Source organism: Hemiscyllium ocellatum, chromosome 39 (genome assembly GCF_020745735.1).
Source record: "Hemiscyllium ocellatum isolate sHemOce1 chromosome 39, sHemOce1.pat.X.cur, whole genome shotgun sequence".
Taxonomy (NCBI): Eukaryota; Metazoa; Chordata; class Chondrichthyes; order Orectolobiformes; family Hemiscylliidae; genus Hemiscyllium; species Hemiscyllium ocellatum.
Genome location: NC_083439.1, coordinates 38,496,130 through 38,516,602, shown reverse-complemented (window position 1 = coordinate 38,516,602; position 20,473 = coordinate 38,496,130). Strand labels below are relative to the sequence as shown.

At 44.8% G+C, this 20,473-nt stretch overlaps 1 protein-coding gene across 2 annotated transcripts in view; it reads left to right on the top strand.

Annotated features, from left to right (window-relative positions):
- The window catches only part of adamts17 (ADAM metallopeptidase with thrombospondin type 1 motif, 17), a 692,427-nt gene that overhangs the window by 413,209 nt on the left and 258,745 nt on the right, over nucleotides 1-20,473 (top strand). For both annotated transcript variants that reach the window (XM_060853375.1, XM_060853373.1), the window contains one exon: nucleotides 15,658-15,785. In XM_060853375.1, the coding sequence (XP_060709358.1) occupies nucleotides 15,658-15,785 (128 nt within the window). The remainder of the gene's footprint in view (nucleotides 1-15,657; nucleotides 15,786-20,473) is intronic.

The window sequence follows — 20,473 nt, the reverse complement described above, 5'->3', positions numbered from 1 at the left end:
TATACTGAGTGTTTTGATGAATGTAAACTGTAGTATTACAGCGGCTCTTAAAAGCTTCAGCTTCCATTAAAAAAGTAAGTGTAGTATTGTTAGAGGAGTAGAGAATAGGAAAATTGCTTCAAGGATATGCTGAAATGCAACATCGGCATCATCTCCTGGGGGACCATCTTTCTGAATCAAATAGGTTGAGTCAGAGTCTGTGGGAAGGGAGCACATATTTTCAGACCCAGCAATAACAAAATGAAGTAGAAGAGCAAGAGTGACAAAAAGAGCAAACCATGACCTGAACTAATAAAACAATGTCGAACATCCCACTTGACAACAAATGCCCTCCATGCCATAAAGACTGCAATTCTTGAAATTGCCTCCTCTATCATCCTCAGATTCATGACAGGACATTGGTTAGGTCACTGTTGGAATAATCCTATGTTGTGAAACTTGAAAGGGTTCAGAAAAAATTTACAAGGGTGTTGCCAGGATTGGAGGGTTTGAGCTATAGAGGCTGAAAAGGCTGGGGTTGTTTGCCCTGGAGCGTCGGAGGCTGAGAGGTGACCTTATAGAGGTTTACGAAATCATGAGGGGCATGGATAGGGTAAATAGACAAAGTCTTTTCCCTAGTGTTAGGGAGTCCAGAATTAGAGGGCATAGGTTTAGGGTGAAAGGCGAAAGATATAAAAGAGACCTAAGGGGCAACTTTTTCACACGGTGGTACATGTATGGAATGAGCTGCCAGAGGAAGTGGTGGAGGCTGGTACAATTCTAACATTTAAGAGGCATTTGGATGGGTATATGAATAGGAAGGGTTTGGAGGGATATGGGCTGGGTGCTGGAATTTGGGACTAGATTCGGTTGGGATATCTGGTCAGCATGGACGGGTTGGACCGAAGGGTCTGTTTCTGTGCTGTACATCTCTATGACTCTATGAGCTCATGCTGCAGCTGTACAAAACTCTGGTGTGACCATATTTGGAGTATTTGTGTACAATTCTGGTCACCACATTATAGGAAGAATGTGGAAGCTTTGGAAAGGGTTCAGAGGAGATTTACTCGGATGTTGCTTAGTATGGAGGGAAGGTGTTACAAGGAAAGGCTGTGGTACATGAGGCTATTTTTGTTAGAGTGAAGAAGGTTGAGAGGTGACTTAATTAAGACATACAAGATAATCAGAGGGTCAACATGAGACCAATTGTTAAAGTTCACTTGAGAATGTAACTCTTAAAGCAAGGTTTTGCGATTTACATATGTAAGAACTGAAACCAACATGGTCATTCTAAAAGATGAGAGACTTAACAAACAATCCAGATCTTTTTCAATGTATAATTTCAGTTACATCACACCGTAAACCTTTGCTATAAATTCTGTTTCTTACAATCTTATTCTCCACAACCACATGATGAAGGAGTAGTGCTCCAAAAGCTAGTGCTTCCAAATAAACCTATTGAACTATAACTTGGTGTTGTGTGATTTTTAGCCAGGATTGGAGTGTTTGGGTTATAGGGAGAGGCTGAAAAGGCTGGAGCTGTTTTCCCTGGAGCAATAAAGGCTTGAGGGGTGAGCTTACAGAAATTCATAAAATCATGAGGGGCATGGATAGTGTAAGTAGACAAGGTCTTTTCCCTGGCGTGAAGGAGTCCAAAACTGGAGTGCATAGGTTTAAGGTGAGAGGGGAAAAATTTAAAAGAGACCTAAGGGGCAACTTTTTCCACACAGAAGGTGCTGCATGTATGGTCTGAGCTGCCAAAGGAAGTGGTGGAAGCTGGTACAATTGCAACATTTAAAAGGCATCTGATGGATATATGAATAGGGGGGGTTTAGAGGGATATGGGCCAAATTCTGGCAAATGGGACTAGATTAAATTAGGCGAGTATCACAGCAGAAATCAGAGATGAAATAACTGATAGATCATCCAGTGAGGCTTTGTGGATGCAGCTAAGAAATAAGAAGGGGATGGTGATGTTATTGGGATTGTACCAAACGTCCTCAAATAGTCAATGGGAATTAGAGGAATTGCTGGAAGAACTCCGGATCAGAGTTAATGATCTGAAATCTGAGCTTCAAACACTGCGGCACATCCGGGAGGGGGAGAGTTACCTGGACGCTTTGTTTCAGGAGGCAGTCACACCTGGGAGATTAAGTAATTCACATTCAGCTAGTGATCAGGCACATCAGAGTGTGACTGTAAGTGAGGCAGGTAGGGGGAACCTGAGTTCAGGAGTGCAGGAGCCTCAGCCCTTGACCTTGTCCAACAGGTACGAGATTCTTGCTCCCTGTTCGGATGAGGAAAAGGGCTCTGGACAGGATGAGCCAACTGACCAAGGCACCATGGTGCAGAAGGCCATTCAAGAGGGGGGAGCTAATAGACAAGTAGTTGTTATAGGGGATTCTATAATTAGGGGGACAGATAGTATCCTTTGCAAGCCAGATCGGGAGTCTCGCATGGTGTGTTGCCTGCCCGGTGCTAGGGTGCGGGACATCTCCGACCGGCTTGAAAGGATATTGGAGCGGGAGGGGGAGGATCCAGTTGTTGTGGTCCACGTTGGTACTAACAACATAGGCAAGACTAGGGTGGAGGACCTGTTTGGGCATTACGAAGCACTAGGCAGGAAATTGAAGTACAGGTCCTCAAGGGTCATAATCTCCGGATTACTGCCCGAGCCACGTGCCAATTGGCATAGGGACAAGAAAATTAGGCAAGTAAACACGTGGCTAAGGGATTGGTGTGGGAAAGAGGGATTCCACTTCATGGGGCATTGGCATCAGTTTTGGAACAGGGGGGATCTGTACCGTTGGGACGGTCTCCACCTGAACCGATCAGGTACCAATGTTCTAGCGAAGAGGATAAATAGGGTGGTCAGTAGGACTTTAAACTTCTGAGTTGGGGGGAAGGGAAAGTGAAAGCGACAGGGAGTATGGCGTTAAATGGAAAGATAAGCAGCAGGATAGCATGTGGCCAGGCGGATTTAAAATTGAGGCAGACTGAGAATGCAGAAAAAAGCAAGGATAACTTAGGACATCATATGACTTCCAACATCTCTAATGATAAGGAAGTTAGCATTAAGGCACTTTACCTGAATGCTCGTAACATTCATGACAAAGCCGATGAACTAATGGCACAGATAATAGTGAACGATTATGATGTGGTAGGCATCACAGAGACTTGGTTACAGGGGGTGTCAGGAATGGCAGTTAAACCTCCATGGTTTTTCAACTTATCGAAAAGACAGAGAGGTGGGCAGAGGGGGTGGGGTTGCCTTGTTAGTTAAGAACAAAATTAAATCAATGGTATTGAATGACATAACATTGGATGATGTGGAGTCTGTGTGGGTGGAATTGAGGAACCACAAAGGCAAAAAAAAACATAATTGGAGTTGTGTACAGACCTCCTAACAGTGGTCAGGACCAGGGACGCAACATGAACTGGGAGATAGAGAAGGCATGTCAGAAAGGCAAGGTCACATTGATCATGGGAGACTTCAATATGCAGGTGGACTGGGTAAATAATGTTGCTAGTGGATCCAAAGAAAGGGAATTCATGGAATGCTTACAGGATGGTTTTTTGGAACAGCTTGTCATGGAGCCCACAAGGGAGCAGGCTATTCTGGACCTAGTGCTTTGCAATGAACCAGACTCTATAAAAGATCTTAAAGTAAGGGAACCCTTAGGAAGTAGCGATCATAATATGGGCGGCACGGTGGCACAGTGGTTAGCACTGCTGCCTCGCAGCGCCAGAGACCCGGGTTCAATTCCCGACTCAGGCGACTGACTGTGTGGAGTTTGCACGTTCTCCCCGTGTCTGCGTGGGTTTCCTCCGGGTGCTCCGGTTTCCTCCCACAGTCCAAAGATGTGCGGGTCAGGTGAATTGGCCATGCTAAATTGCCCGTAGTGTTAGGTAAGGGGTAATGTAGGGGTATGGGTGGGTTTCGCTTCGGCGGGTCGGTGTGGACTTGTTGGGCCGAAGGGCCTGTTTCCACACTGTAAGTCTAATCTAATCTAATATGGTAGAATTCAGTCTGGAGTTTGAAAGAGAGAAGGCAAAATTGGATGTAATGGTGTTACAGTTAAATAAAGGTCATGAGAGAGGAACTGACAAAAATAGACTGGAAGCAGAGGCTAACCGGGAAGATGATAGAGCAAAAATGGCAGGAGTTTGTGGGTATAATTGAGGACACTGTACAGAGGTTCATCCCCAAGAAAAGAAAGATTATCCGGGGAGGTATTAGGCAACTATGGCTGACAAAGGAAATCAGGAAATGTATTAAAGAAAAAGAGAGATCCTATAAAGTGGCTAAGAACAGTGGGAAATCAGAAGATTGGGAAGGCTACAAAAACAAACAGAGGATAACAAAGAGTATAATAAGAAATGAGAAAATCAAATATGAAGGTAGGCTAGCCAGTAATATTAGAAATGATAGTACATAAGAAACAAACAACAGGCAAAAGTAGACATTGGGCCACTTCAAACTGATGCAGGAAGCCTAGTGATAGGAGATAAGGAAATAGCAGGAGAACTTAACAAGTACTTTGCGTCAGTCTTCACAGTGGAAGACATGAGTAATATCCCAAAAATTAAAGGGAGTCATGGGGCTGAGTTGAGTATGGTTGCCATTATGAAAGAGATAGTGCTAGAAAAGTTAAAAAGTCTTAAAATTGATAAATCCCCTGGCCCCGATGGGATACACCCTAGAGTTCTGAGAGAGGTGGCTGAGGAAATAGCAGAGGCATTGGTTGAGATCTTTCAAGAGTCACTGGAGTCAGGAAAGGTCCCGGATGATTGGAAGATGGCTGTTGTAACCCCCTTGTTCAAGAAAGGATCAAGACAAAAGATGGAAAAATATAGGCCAATTAGCTTAACCTCTGTTGTTGGTAAAATTCTAGAATCCATCACTAAGGATGAGGTTTTTAAATTCTTGGAAGAGCAGAGTCTGATTAGAACAAGTCAACATGGATTTAGTAAGGGGAGGTCATGCCTGACAAACCTGTTGGAATTTTTTGAAGAGGTAACAAGTAGGTTAGACCAGGGAAACCCAGTGGATGTGGTCTATCTAGACTTTCAAAAGGCCTTTGATAAGGTGCCACACGGGAGGCTGCTGAGCAAGGTGAGGGCCCATGGTGTTCGAGGTGAGCTGCTGAGATGGATTGAGGATTGGCTGTCTAACAGAAGGCAGAGAGTTGGGATAAAAGGTTCTTTTTCAGAATGGCAGCCGGTGACGAGCGGTGTCCCGCAGGGTTCAGTGTTGGGGCCACAGCTATTCGCATTATATATTAATGATTAGGATGAGGGGACTGGGGGCATTCTAGCGAAGGTTGCCGATGATATGAAGTTAGGTGGACAGGCAGGTAGTACTGAGGAAGTGGGGAGGCTACAGAAGGATCTAGACAGGTTGGGAGAGTGGTCCAGGAAATGGCTGATGGAATTTAACGTGAGCAAGTGTGAGGTCTTGCACTTTGACAAAAAGGATAAAAGCATAGACTACTTTCTAAATGGTGGGAAAATTAGTAAAGCCAAAGTACAAAGGGATCTGGGAGTGCTAGTCGAGGATTCTCTAAAGGTAAACATGCAGGTTGAGTCCGTGATTAAGAAAGCAAATGCAATGTCCTCTCTTATCTCGAGAGGGTTGGAATATAAAAGCAGAGATGTGCTACTGAGACTTTATAAAGCTCTGGTTAGGCCCCATTTGGAGTACTGTGTCCAGTTTTGGTCCCCACACCTCAGGAAGGACATACTGGCACTGGAACGTGTCCAGTGGAGATTCATACGGATGATCCCTGGAATGGCAGGTCTAACATATGAGGAACGGCTGAGGATCCTGGGATTGTATTCGTTGGAGTTTAGAAGATTGAGGGGAGACTTAATAGAGACGTACAAGATAATACATGGCTTGGAAAGGGTGGACGCTAGGAAATTGTTTCCGTTAGGCGAGGAGACTAGGACCCGTGGACACAGCCTTAGAATTAGAGGGGGTAAATTCAGAACAGAAATGCGGAGACATTTCTTCAGCCAGAGAGTGGTGGGCCTGTGGAATTCATTGTCACGGAGTGCAGTGGAGGCCGGGACGCTAAATGTCTTCAAGGCCGAGATTGATAGATTCTTGTTGTCTCGAGGAATTAAGGGCTACGGGGAGAACGCTGGTAAGTGGAGTTGAAATGCCCATCAGCCATGATTGAATGGTGGAGTGGACTCGATGGGCTGAATGGCCTTACTTCCACTCCTATGTCTTATGGTCTTAACAAATATGCAGGGAGACTGGGGTGACTTGCAGGAGCAATAGGGTTGACATAGTAGGGGATTTTAATTTTCCTAACATAGACTAGAACTGCCAGAGTGTTAAGAGCTTATTAGATTACTTACAGTGTGGAAACAGGCCCTTCGGCCCAACAAGTCCACACCGACCTGCCAAAGCGCAACCCACCCATACCCCTACATTTTCCCCTTACCTAACACTACGGGCAATTTAGCATGGCCAATTCACCTGACCCACACATCTTTGGACTGTGGGAGGAAACCGGAGCACCTGGAGGAAACCCACGCAGACACGGGGAGAACGTGCAAACTCCACACAGTCAGTCGCCTGAGTCGGGAATTGAACCCTTGTCTCAGGCGCTGTGAGACAGCAGTGCTAACCACTGTGCCACCGTGCCGCCCACTTAGTTGGGGTGGAATTTGTTAAGTACATTTAGGAAAGTTTTGTCAAGCAGTGATTTGGAACAGTACTCTGGAAGGGACAAAACATGACTATTCTTGGTAAAGGTGACAGTGGAGGAGCGTTTTGGGACCAGTGACCATAATTTTAAAATAGTTATGAAGAGGGACAAAACTGGTCCACAGATGCAAGTTCTAAATTGGGACAAGACAAATTTTGATAGAATTAGACAGGAGCTTGCAGAGGCTGATTGGAGTTGTTTGTTTGCAAGCAAAAGGACCTCTGGCAAGTGGGTGGCCTTTAAAAGTCAGATAGCTGGAGTTCAAACTCTATATGTTCCTGTGAGGGTGAAGGGCAAGGTTGGCAGGAATAGGGAACCCTGAATGGTAAGAAATGCTGAGGCTTTAACCAGAAAAAAGAAGGCGTGGCTCAGGTACAGCACGATGGATCAAGGGAATCCCTGGAGGTATACAGGGAATACAGGAGTTTACTGAAGAAGGAAATCAGAAGGGTGAAAAGAAGGCACGAGATAGCCTTGGCTGAGAAGATTAGGGTGAATCCAAAGAGGTACTTTAAGTATATTAAAGGAAAATGAATAATTTGAGAAAGGATAGGGCCCCTCAAGGACCAAAGTGGACGTGTATGTGTAGAACCGCAGGGGATGGGCGAGATTCTCAATGAATATTTCTTCTTTGTATTTGCCATGGAGAAAGACATGAAGACTTGGGAACTTGGGGAAGTTAGTTGTGATATCTTGGGAACAGGAGAGGAGGTGTTAGATGTATTGGAATGTATGGAAGTGGATAAATCTCCTGGTCCTGACCAGACATATTCAAGAACACTGCAAGAGGCTAGAGGAAAAATTGTAGGTGTGGGTGATATTTTTGCATCATCGTTAGCCATGGGTGAGGTCCCACAAGATTAGAGAGTAGCGAATGTTTTTCCATTATTCAAGAAGAGCTGCAAAACAAAGCCTGGGAACTATAGTTTATTATATATCAATACACTTAACATCTGTGATGAATAACTTACTTGAGAAGATTCTGAGGGATAAGACATACATGCATTTGGAAAGACAGGGTTTGATTAGGAGTAGTCAGCATGGCTTTGTGCATACCTCGCAAATTTGTTAGAGTTCTTTGATAAAGTGATTAGGAAGATTGACAAGGGCAGAGCAGTATTCTATATGGATTTCAGTAAGGCCTTTGATAAGGTTCCACATGGTAGGCTGCTCTGAAAGGTTAGATTGCGTGAATTCCAGGGCAAACTGGGAAATTGGATGCATAGTTGGCTTGACGATAGAACGCAGAGAGTAATAGTGGAAGATGCTTGTCAAACTGGAAACCTGTGACTAATGGAGTGTCTCAGGGGTCGGTGCTGGGCCATTACTGTTTGTTATCGAGATCAATGATTTAAATGAGAATATACAAGGCATGACACTAAAATAGGCAGTATCACGGACAGTGAGGAAGGTTATCAGGAATTGCAGCAGGACCTTGATCAGTTGGGGAAGGAGACCGAGAAATGGTAAATGGAATTTAAAAAAGATAAGTGTGAGGTGTTGTATTTTGGAAAGTCAAATCAAGGTAGAAGTTTCATGGTGAATGGTAGGGCCTTAAGGGGTGTAGTGGAAAAGAGGGACCTTGGAGTTCAGGTTCACAGTTCTCTGAAAGTGAAGTCACAGGTAGACAGGGCAGTGAGGAAGGCTTTTGGCACACTGGCCTTCATTAGTTAGGACATTGAGTATAGAAGTTGGGAAGTTATGTTGCAGTTGTGCAGGATGTTGGTGAAGCCACACTTGGAGTATTGCGTTCAGTTTTGGTCACCTGGTTAGAGGAAGGATGTTATTAAACTGGAAAGAGAGAAGAGGAAATTTTACAAGGATGTTGCCAGGACTCAAGAGTCTGAGTTATAGGGAGAGATTGGACAAGCTGGGTCTTCTTTCTTTAGAGCGTAGGAGACTGAGGAGGAACACCTTTTAGAGGTGGATAAGGTCATTAGAGGCATGGATAGGGTGAATGCGCTCAGTCCAGGGTTGAGGAATCAAGGACTAGAGGGCATCAGTTTAAGGTTAGAGGGGAAAGAAATAAAACTGAGCCTGAGGGGCAATCTTTTCACACAGTGTACTACGCATATGGAATGAGCTGCCAGCGGAAGTGATTGAGGTTGGTACATTAATAACATTTAAGAGGCATTTAGACAAATACATGGATAGGAAATGTTTAAAAGGACATGAGCCAAGTATAAGGAAATGGAGTTAGAGTGGATGGACATTTTGGTCGACATGGACCAGTTTGGGCCAAAGAGCCCTTTTCTGTGTTTTAAGAGTCATTGTTGGACATAGAGTCAGAGAGATGTACAGCACATTAACAGACATCTCAGTCCAACCTATCTATGCTGACCAGATATAGAGTCACAGAGTCCCATATTATTAGATACGCCATAGAAAGCATCCTATCCAGATGGATCACAGCTCAATATGGCAAATGCTCTGCCCTAAGCTGTGAGAAATTACAGAAGGTTGTGAACATAGCCTAGTCCATCACAGAACCAGCCCTCCATCCATTCACTTTGTCTAAACTTCCCACTGTCTGGGGATAGTAGCCAACATTATCAAAGACCCCTCCCACCCTGGTTCTACTCTCTTCTCTTCCACTGTCTTCCATTTGGCAGATGATACAAAAGTTTGAAAACATGAACCAAGAGATTCAAGACAGCTTCTTCCCCGCGGTTATCAGACTTTTGAATAGACCTTTCATATATTAAATTTCAACTTTCTCTGTACCGTCTCTAGCTCTAACACTATATTATGCATTCTGTTCTATTACCCTGACACATTCGCACAAACCTTGAACATTCAAATAAGCTATGATTTGCCTGGATAGCACACGAAACAAGAATTTTCACTGTATGTGGCAATAATAAATCAAATCAAATGAATTCAACTCCGATCTATTAACCGAAGGATGAGTAACTGAAGGTTTCCTGCTGGAAGAGGTGTTGGTTTCCAGGTATTGGATGATAGGTTCAGAGAGTTGTGTTAACTATTTAGTCAAGAGGAGAGATGGCCATGCTTAGTTTATCACAGGCACTTTCCTGATCTTTCTTTTATGGAAACAACTGAATTATTAGGTTAAAGATTTGTTCAGTTTTCATTTCATTTTCTTTACCTTGCATTTCATCTTCTCTTGGCAGTCTTCTCTTCCTTATATTACCTGGATTTCCTGGGTAGACTCCAATTTTTGTTCCTCTGAATTTGCTTCATTAGGTTTCTCAATTATTCTGTCTGTTGCTCATCTTGGCATTGAAACTCCATGATTATCAGTGGCCTCCAATTCTGGCAACATTCAATCACTGTAGTGGTAACCTTCTACTAATACAGAAATGCAAATACCTTCTTCAGAAATGTTCAGATGATCTATATTTCAATAATCATACCCATCAGTTTCGAGGCCTAATGTTGTTAACCCTGAGACAGCATCAGTGTTCTGGGGATATGGGTTTGTATCCGGCCATGGCAGATCTTGGGAACTGAATTCAATTAAAATCTGGAATTTAGAGTCTATTGACGATCATTAGAAAAAAAAGGAACCACCAAAAAGTGACAAGTAATGCTCATGCCACACAAAAGCCAGGCAAGGATCATCGCCAATAAGAGACAAACTAAATGTTGCTACTCATCCTTCAGTGACCTTATCTTCACTGAATCCCTCATTATCAGCATCGCAGGGTTACCATTGACCAGAAATTGAACTTGCAAAATAAATAGTGACTACAAGTGCAGGTCAGAGGTAGAAATCCTGCAGCAAGTAATTCACCTACTGACTCCTCAAAACCTGTACAGCACCTACAAGGCACATGTTAGGAGTGTGATAGACTACTCCGCACTTGCCCCAAACAACACCCAAAGAACTTGACACCATCCAGGAGCAGCAGAGATTAACATCTGCAAAATGTACTTCAAAGGCTTACCAAGACTCCTTAGATAGCCCCTTTCAAACCCACAACCACCTCTATCTCAAAGGACAAGGAAAAATGGAAACATCACCACCTACAAATTCCCGTCCAAGCCACTCACTGTTCTAATTAAGAAGTATATCATTGATCCTTGGGTGCTACTCAGTCAAAATCCTGAAATTCCATCCCTAATGGCATTGTGGGTCTACCTCCTGTACATGGACTGCAGCGGTTCAAGAAGGCAACGCACTATCACCTTCTGAAAGGCAGCTAGGATGGGCAATAAAGCCCAACAAACAAAAGTAAAGCCCTGAGTGCAGATCAAATGTATTTTCTTGTCTAAATTCACTTAACCACGTCAGACAGTCTCCCTGTATTCCTGGGTTTGGGCATGATATTCACCAGTTTAGTTCTGCCTTCTTGTGCCTAGTGAGTTTGCAATTTTAAGGAAGAACATGATTTCTCTGTTTTTGTTAGAAATAGATTTCAAACAAATGTAGATTAAAAATTGTTCATGATTGAATCAGCAATAATCTCATTTAATGTTGGAACCTGCGTCAAAGGCTGAATGGCATACTCATATTCCTATATTCATTCCATATATATTTCCCTTTGATCCCTCATTCCATGGAGAAACATCTCCAGAGTCTCACCATCAAATTCTTTTCCATCTCTCTGTACTGCATTAACCTAGTAAAACCTTCGTTCCCCTACGCCCTCGGATTAATGAGTTCAACACGCGGCGAGATATTGAACAATTCTTCCGCCGCCTTCGCCTCCGTGCCTACTTTCACAACCAAGACTCCCGCCCACCCTCTGACGACCCCTTCTCCCGCCTCCAACACACCCCATCCACCTGGACACCCCGTGCAGGCCTCCTACCCGCCCTCGACCTCTTTATAGCCAACTGCCGCCGTGACATCAACCGACTCAACCTGTCCACCCCTCTCACCCACTCCAACCTCACACCCTCAGAACGTGCAGCCCTCCACTCCCTCCGCTCCAATCCCAACCTCACCATCAAACCCGCAGACAAGGGAGGCGCGGTGGTAGTTTGGCGCACTGACCTGTACACCGCTGAAGCCAAACGCCAGCTCGCGGACGCCTCCTCTTATCGCCCCCTTGACCACGACCCCACCTCCCACCACCAAACCATCATCTCCCAGACCATCCAGGACCTCATCACCTCAGGGGATCTCCCATCCACCGCCTCCAACCTCATAGTCCCACAACCCCGCACCGCCCGTTTCTACCTCCTGCCCAAAATCCACAAACCTGCCTGCCCCGGCCGACCCATTGTCTCAGCCTGCTCCTGCCCCACCGAACTCATCTCCCAATACCTCGACACGGTCCTGTCCCCTTTAGTCCAAGAACTCCCCACCTACGTTCGGGACACCACCCACGCCCTCCACCTCCTCCAGGATTTTCGCTTCCCCGGTCCCCAACGCCTTATTTTCACTATGGACATCCAGTCCCTGTACACCTCCATCCCCCATCACGAAGGACTCAAAGCCCTCCGCTTCTTCCTTTCCCGCCGCACCAACCAGTACCCTTCCACTGACACCCTCCTTCGACTGACTGAACTGGTCCTCACCCTGAATAACTTCTCTTTTCAATCCTCCCACTTCCTCCAAACTAAAGGAGTTGCCATGGGCACCCGCATGGGCCCCAGCTATGCCTGCCTCTTCGTAGGATATGTGGAACAGTCCATCTTCCGCAACTACACTGGCACCACCCCCCACCTTTTCCTCCGCTACATCGATGACTGTATCGGCGCTGCCTCGTGCTCCCACGAGGAGGTTGAACAGTTCATCAACTTTACTAACACCTTCCATCCCGACCTGAAATTCACCTGGACTGTCTCAGACTCCTCCCTCCCCTTCCTAGACCTTTCCATTTCTATCTCGGGCGACCGACTCAACACAGACATCTATTATAAACCGACTGACTCCCACAGCTACCTGGACTACACCTCCTCCCACCCTGCCCCCTGTAAAAACGCCATCCCATATTCCCAATTCCTTCGTCTCCGCCGCATCTGCTCCCAGGAGGACCAATTCCAACACCGCACAGCCCAGATGGCCTCCTTCTTCAAGGACCGCAGATTCCCCCCAGACGTGATCGACGATGCCCTCCACCGCATCTCCTCCACTTCCCGCTCCTCCGCCCTTGAGCCCCGCTCCTCCAACCGCCACCAAGACAGAACCCCACTGGTTCTCACCTACCACCCCACCAACCTGCGCATACAACGTATTATCCGCCGCCATTTCCGCCACCTCCAAACGGACCCCATCACCAAGGATATATTTCCCTCCCCTCCCCTATCAGCGTTCCGCAAGGACCACTCCCTTCGTGACTCCCTTGTCAGATCCACACCCCCCACCAACCCAACCTCCACCCCCGGCACCTTCCCCTGCAACCTCAGGAAATGTAAAACTTGCGCCCACACCTCCACACTCACTTCCCTCCAAGGCCCCAAGGGATCCTTCCATATCCGCCACAAGTTCACCTGTACCTCCACACACATCATCTATTGCATCCGCTGCACCCGATGTGGCCTCCTCTATATTGGTGAGACAGGCCGCTTACTTGCGGAACGCTTCAGAGAACACCTCTGGGCCGCCCGAACCAACCAACCCAATCACCCCGTGGCTCAACACTTTAACTCCCCCTCCCACTCCACCGAGGACATGCAGGTCCTTGGACTCCTCCACCGGCAGAACACAACTACACGACGGCTGGAGGAGGAGCGCCTCATCTTCCGCCTGGGAACCCTCCAACCACAAGGTATGAATTCAGATTTCTCCAGCTTCCTCATTTCCCCTCCCCCCACCTTGTCTCAGTCGGTTCCCTCAACTCAGCACCGCCCTCCTAACCTGCAATCCTCTTCCTGACCTCTCCGCCCCCACCCCACTCCGGCCTATCACCCTCACCTTGACCTCCTTCCACCTATCCCACCTCCATCGCCCCTCCCCCTAGTCCCTCCTCCCTACCTTTTATCTCAGCCTGCTTGGCTCTCTCTCTCTTATTCCTGATGAAGGGCTTATGCTCGAAACGTCGAATTCTCTATTCCTGAGATGCTGCCTAACCTGCTGTGCTTTGACCAGCAACACATTTGCAACTGCATTAACCTGCCAAATTAAAATGCACAGAGAGGTTCTGCTTTTATTTGAGCTTTTGAACAGAATTAACTTCATTTGGAGAATAATAAACACTACTTAAAGTTCAAATGAGCACAGTCTCACTAGCTGCCCCATTACTGAGCACCGAAGCATGAAAAGCTCCCAGCAGGATTGCAATTTAGTGAGTATATCCAACAGTGAACCAGTTAACACACAATCACAATTAATTCCAATGTAGGACACCCAAGGAAGCCACTTCCAGGCTGCATTGTAATGCAGAGAACCCACAATAGCAGTACTAAGGATGGGCCTTCAATTGAAGGATTATGCCGAGCTCAGTAGTGTCACTTGTAATTTTGGATTCCTACTTGGGATCTACGCTTGACGACATTCAGAAGTACAGCGCTATTTAATGACTCAATGGCATTTGCTGCTTTTGATGCATATTTCATTGCTTGGGTCAAAAGTTTTGTAGGTTTGAATACAATCCATAGCTGTGTAAAGTCTGTGTGGGTTGTGGATTGAACATGCTGTTTGGAACTAGAAATCTGTTTCTGTGAAAGGGTCACTCAACCCAAAACGTTAACTCTGGCTTTTGTCGGCAGGTGCTGCCTGACCTGCTGTGCTTTTCCAGCAATTTCTGTTTTTGATCCTCAGGACTGAGTAAGATGGTTGAGCCTCACAACAGTGTTTACCATATAATGCGGGATTATGCTCCAGTGCAGAATTTGAAGAGTATTGCTCTGTCAAAGGTGCTGCCTTTCAGATGTGATCGAGTTTTGATTTTTTTTATTTCAAAAATATACTTTATTCATAAATACTTTGATCTATACAACTGGACATGTCATACATAAGTAGACATTCCATATCTTTGCATACCGAAATAGAGTAATCATTCCTATTTACAGGTCGGAATGATTACATTTTGAGGTGAGGTGTCAGCAGAGCCCAAATGGCCACGTGGGCCCCCTGTTCTTCTTAGGCAGGCAGATGTTACACGGTGGTCTTTCCCCACCGTGCCTTGGCGGCAGTTGCCCCAAGCTTCAGCGCGTCCCTCAACACGTAGTCCTGGACCTTGGAATGTGCCAGTCTGCCACACTCAGTCGGGGTCATCTCCTTCAGCTGGAAGATCAACAGGTTTCGGACCGCCTAGAGTGATGGGTTTGGAAATAATCAGATCCGGATAAACTGAAATCAAAGATTTGCAGGCAAAATGCCAACAATGGGCAACCTTCAACAAGGTGCTATTTCAGGTTGACTTTCATTCGCATGAGGAGGAATGGTATGCAGCCAAATTCAGAGCTCCCTGAGGGTTGAAAGACTTTGAGAGTAAAGTGCAGCAAAGAATGGGGATGAATGAGAGAAGTCTGGTTGGTAATGCAAGTGAGAACCAAATTGAATATAAATAGTCCAATAGGGAAATGAAAAGGAAGTAAGAGAATGAGTTTGAAGTTAAAGAGTTTATTTTGAGGTGAAGTAATTTAGATGATAGGAATATAATTGAACCACAGCTGGCACAGTCACACAATCCCCAATTTAAAATAAATACACTGTAATTTACATAGTCGCTCTAACAAAGTCAAACATTGCACCAAGCCAATTAGATGTATTAGGATTAGGAAGAAAAGCTTGACGGAAGAGATGCATTTTGAGGGAGACTTCAAGAATAAAAGAGGGTGGCAACTGGAGGCACAGGCACGACCGGCAGAGCAACCAAAATCTGACCCCTGGGGGAGAAAGCTGTCATTATGTTAGCTACAGTCAGGGCTGTTCAAGGTCTGTTGCATTTATAAATAATGTTAGTTGATTCAAATTTATTTATTTTAACTCTATTGTGCCTTTGTAAATATGAAAACACTTCTATCTAGAGTTGCATAATGTGAATAACCTAAGTTGTGATCTGACTTTGCTGATTAGAAATGCCTGTTTCCTTTTCAGATGATCCGTGCACTTTGTATTGCTCTTCTTTTGGGAAAGAGTCCCCTGTCCTGGTAGCTGAGAGAGTTCTTGACGGGACTCCTTGTGGGCCATATGAGACAGACCTTTGTGTAAATGGCAAGTGTAAGGTAAGTTCCAACTATCAGTAAAGCACAACAAAGAGGAGAAATACAGTTATTGTAGGAGCTTCCATAATAAAGCAAACAAACAGGCATATGTGTAACAGTCACATTGAGTCCCACAAAGTGTGGTGCCTCTTTGATGCCAGAGCTAATAATGTCAGAGAGAGTGTAGAATATTCTTGAGGGAATAAAGGTACGCTAGAAATTTTACGTGTCGGGTACATTTGTGATCCCAGTTGATATTATTCCTGGAAAAGTCAGACCCCGCACTGAAATCTGGCTGGAAAGGTCATATTTTGTTTTGGTTTGAACAAGGTGGTCTCTCACTGAAATATAAGCACACACTGTTGCAGATTTGGTTTTACTAATAAACAGAAGTTTATTAAGCAAGGAAATGAAGGTAAAATAAAATAAACCAGGCCATTTACTTATAACGCAAACATAAAGACTTTTGAATGATGCAGTGAGATATAATCCCATTAATTCCAAACTTTCTTCTTTACTATCCCAGAAGTAACCCTGTATGGTTTCAAAAACACCCCCTGCAGAGTATTCACACCAGAAAATATAGATCTTTAGCACCTCAGTGAGTTTCATTTGACCTTAAATCCCATCTGGAAATCGGGGGGGCTGGGGGGGGCAGGGGTAGTTGTTGGCTCAGTGGTTAGCACAGTTGCCTCACAGCACCAGAGACCCGGGTTGGATTCCCACCTCAGGTGACTGTCTGTGTGGAGGTTGCTCATTCTCCCCGTGTCTGCATGGTTCAGTTTCCTCCCACAGTCCAAAGATGTGCAGGTTAGGGTGAATTAGCCATGCTAAATTGCCCATAATGTTCAGGGATGTGCAAATTAGGTGCATTAGTCGGGGGTAAATGTAGAGTAGTAGGGGATTGGGTCTGGGTGAATTACTCTTTGGAGGGTCGGTGTGGACTTGTTGGGCCCAAGGTCCTGTTCCCACACTGTAGGGGTTCTATATAAGAGTTCTGTGATAGCTCTTTCTGCAACTATCATACAGTTTTCAAAGTGAAAAACACAAATGATATTAAAAATATGTAAGTCACTCAGTCTGCATCACAGTACCAACAAAATAGAGAAAGGCAATATTTAAGTAGATTTTCAGGCGTAAGAGAGGAAGTCAATTTAGAATCTTGAATAGAGTCGTCACTAAAGCTGCCAGCTCGAATAGAAATTGGGAGGTTTGAAGGATCAGTGCATGACTTGAGGCATGATGCAGGAATGAGGCCCTTAGATTCTTGGGACAATCCAAACAGTTCTGGGGGCAAAAGGCACCCATTCAAAAGGGGCACATTATATTGCAATAGGACCAGGATTAATGTTCCTGGGGGAAGTTAATTTGAGTGGCTGAAGAGTGTTTAAAATGACACAAACGTATAGAAAGAGAAAAAAGGTATAAAGTGTATCAGAGAATGATTGTTAGTTAGTACTGGAGAAGGGTTACAATGTTCCATATAATCACATAAAATGTGATGAATGAAATGCACACTGATTGGCCGAATTAAGTCGGTAGAGGCACTCTTGAAGAGCAGTTCACAGAACTCATCCATGATAATTTTCTTGAACAGCATGGTACCAAACCAACAAGGCAGCATGCAGTCTTAGATTTGGTCCTGTGTAATGAGACAGGTAAAATTAATGATCTCGTAGTTAAGGATCCTCTCAGAAAGAGTGATCACAGTGTGATCGAATTTCGGATGCAAATGGAAAGTGAAATAGTATCATCTAAAACCCAGGGTGTTATGCTTAAACAAGGGAGACTATGATGGGATGAGGAAGGAGTTGGCTAAATTAGACTGAGGACACAAGTTATGTGGTGGTACAGTTGAGGAACCCAGTGGAGGACTTTCAAAGAGATTTTTCACAGTGCTCAAGGAAAGTATATTCTAGTCAAAAACAAGGATAGCAATGGTAAGAAGAGCCAGCCTGGGATAACCAGGGAAATAAAGGAAGGCATCCAATTAAAAGTTCAGGCTTACAAAGTAGCCAAGACTAATAGGAAACAGGAAGATTGAGAAAACTTTAAAAAGCAACAACGAACCACGAAGCAAGCAATAAAGAAAGAAAAGGTAGATTATCAATGCAAACTAGCATAGAATATAAAAATAGGTAGGAAAAGTTTTTATAAATATATAAATGGAAAAGGGTAGCTAAAGTGGATATAGATCCCTTGCAGGATAAGAAAGGGGAATTAATGTTGGGTATTGCTGAGACAGCCAAGGGAACGCACAGCAGTTCAGGCAGCATCCGAGGAGCAGTAAAATCAACGTTTCAGGCAAAAGCCCTTCATCAGGAATACAGGAATCTGGTTTCCAGCATCTGCAGTCATTGTTTTTACTGGGTTGATTTTAACTTTTTTTTTAGATTAGATTACTTACAGTATGGGAACAGGCCCTTCGGCCCAACAAGTCCATACCGACCCACCGAAGCGTATACAACCCAGACCCATACTCCTACATTAACCCCTTCACCTAACACTACGGGCAATTTAGCATGGCCAATTCACCTAACCTGCACATTTTTGGATTGTGGGAGGAAACCGGAGCACCCGGAGGAAACCCACGCAGACACAGGGAGAATGTGCAAACTCCACACAGAGAGTCGTCTGAGGCAGGAATTGAACCCGGGTCTCTGGCGCTGTGAGGCAGCAGTGCTAACCACTGTGCCACCGTGCCGCCCACTAAGTGGAGTTGAAGCCCAAGATCATGGTTATATTAAATAGCAGGCCAGGCTTGATGGGTTGATTGGTCTATTCCTGCTAATCTAAACTCTGCTACGAATCCTCTTGCAAGGATGCCTGCCTTGAAGAAGTTTTCCTCCTCTTTCTACAAGAATCTCATGGAGTCCCTCTCCCACTGCAACTCCCAGGTCATTTCCTCTGCCCTGAAAATTGGCCTGTATTCCTGATGAAGGGTTTTTCCTGAAACATCGATTTTACTGCTCCTTGGATGCTGCCTGAACTGCTGTGCTTTTCCAGCAACACTCTAATCTAGACTCTGGTTTCCAGCATCTGCAGTCATTGTTTTTACCTACCTGAAACAGCCAAGGATTTGAAAAACTACCTTGTGTCAGTCTTCACAGTGGAAGATGTATCTAACATGCCAAAGAATGATGTTAAGGATATGATGGGAGGTGAGGACCTCAATTCAATTGTTATTACTAAAGGAATAGTGTTGAGCAAACTGAAGTGTCTAAAGGTAGATAAGTCCCCTGGTCCTGATGGAATGTATCCCAGGATACTGAAAAAAATGGCGGAAGTTATAGTCAATGTGTTGGTGGTAATTTACCAAAATTCAACTGGACTCCGGGCAGGTCCCGTTGGACTGGAAGACAGCAAATATCCCACCGCTGTGTAAAAAAGGCAGGTAACTATAGGCCAGTTAGCTAAACACTTGTAGTCGGGAAAACGTTGGAGGTTATTATTAAAGAAGAAACAGTGAGACATCTGGATGGGAAGAGTTCCATCAGGCAGACATAGCATGGATTCAGGAAGGGAAGATCATGTTTGTCAAACTTACTGGAGTTTGTTGAGATATAACAAGAGCAGCGGGTAGAGGGGAACAGTTGGATGTTGTATACTTGGATTTCCAGAAGTGTTTGATAAGCTGGTGCACAAAAGACTCCCCCATAAGATAAGAATACATGGAGTTGCAGGGAATGTGCTAACATGGATAGAGGACTGGTTAACTAATAGAAAGCAGAGAGTTGGGATAAATGAGTGTTTCTCTGGTCGGAGATCAGTGGTGAGTGGGGTGCCACGGGGATCGGTGTTGGGTCCACAGCTGTTCATGATCTATATAAATGATTTGGAAGAGGACAGTAAGTGTAATGTATCAAGTTTGCTGATGACACTAAATTAAGTTGAAAGGTAAACTGTGCAGAGGATGTGGAGGGTCTGCAGAGAGATTTAGATGGGTTAAGTGAGTGGGCAAAGGTCTGACAGATGGAGTACAATGTTGGTAAATGTGAGATTATCCACTTTGAAGTAGTAGGTCAGAGTATTATTTAAATGGTGAAAGATTGCAGCATGCTGTTGTACAAAGGGACCGAGGAGCGCTTGTACTTGAATTGCCGAAAGTTGATTTGCAGGTGCAACAGGTAATCAGGAATGCAAACAGAATATTGGCTTGCATTGCTAGAGGGATTGGATTTATGAACAGGGAGGTTCTGCTCCAGTTTTATAAGGTGTTGGTGAGGCCACACCTGGAGTATTGTGCACAGTTCTGGTCTCCATGCACACCCCTTGGGAGTATACTCGCCAGAATTTAGAAGATTTAGGGAATCTTATGGAAACATGTAAAATTATGAAAGAGATAGATAAGATAGAGGCAGGAAAGTTGTTTCTACTGGTGATTGAGACTAGGACATGGCCTCAAGACTAAGAGGAGTAGATTTAGGACAGAGATGAGGAGGAACTGCTTTTCCCAAAGAATAGTGAATCTATGGAATTCTCTGCCCAAGGAAGCAGTAAAGGCTGCTTCATTAAATATATTCAAGACACAGTTGGATGGGTTTTTGCATGGTAGGGAAATGAAGCGTTATGGGGATAATGCAGGTAGGAGAAGCTGAGATGACGGATAGATCAGCCATGATCTTAATGAATGGCAGAGCAGGCTTGATGGGCCAAATGGCCTACTCCTGCTTCTATTACTATGAAACTATGAAATCGGTATGTTGCAA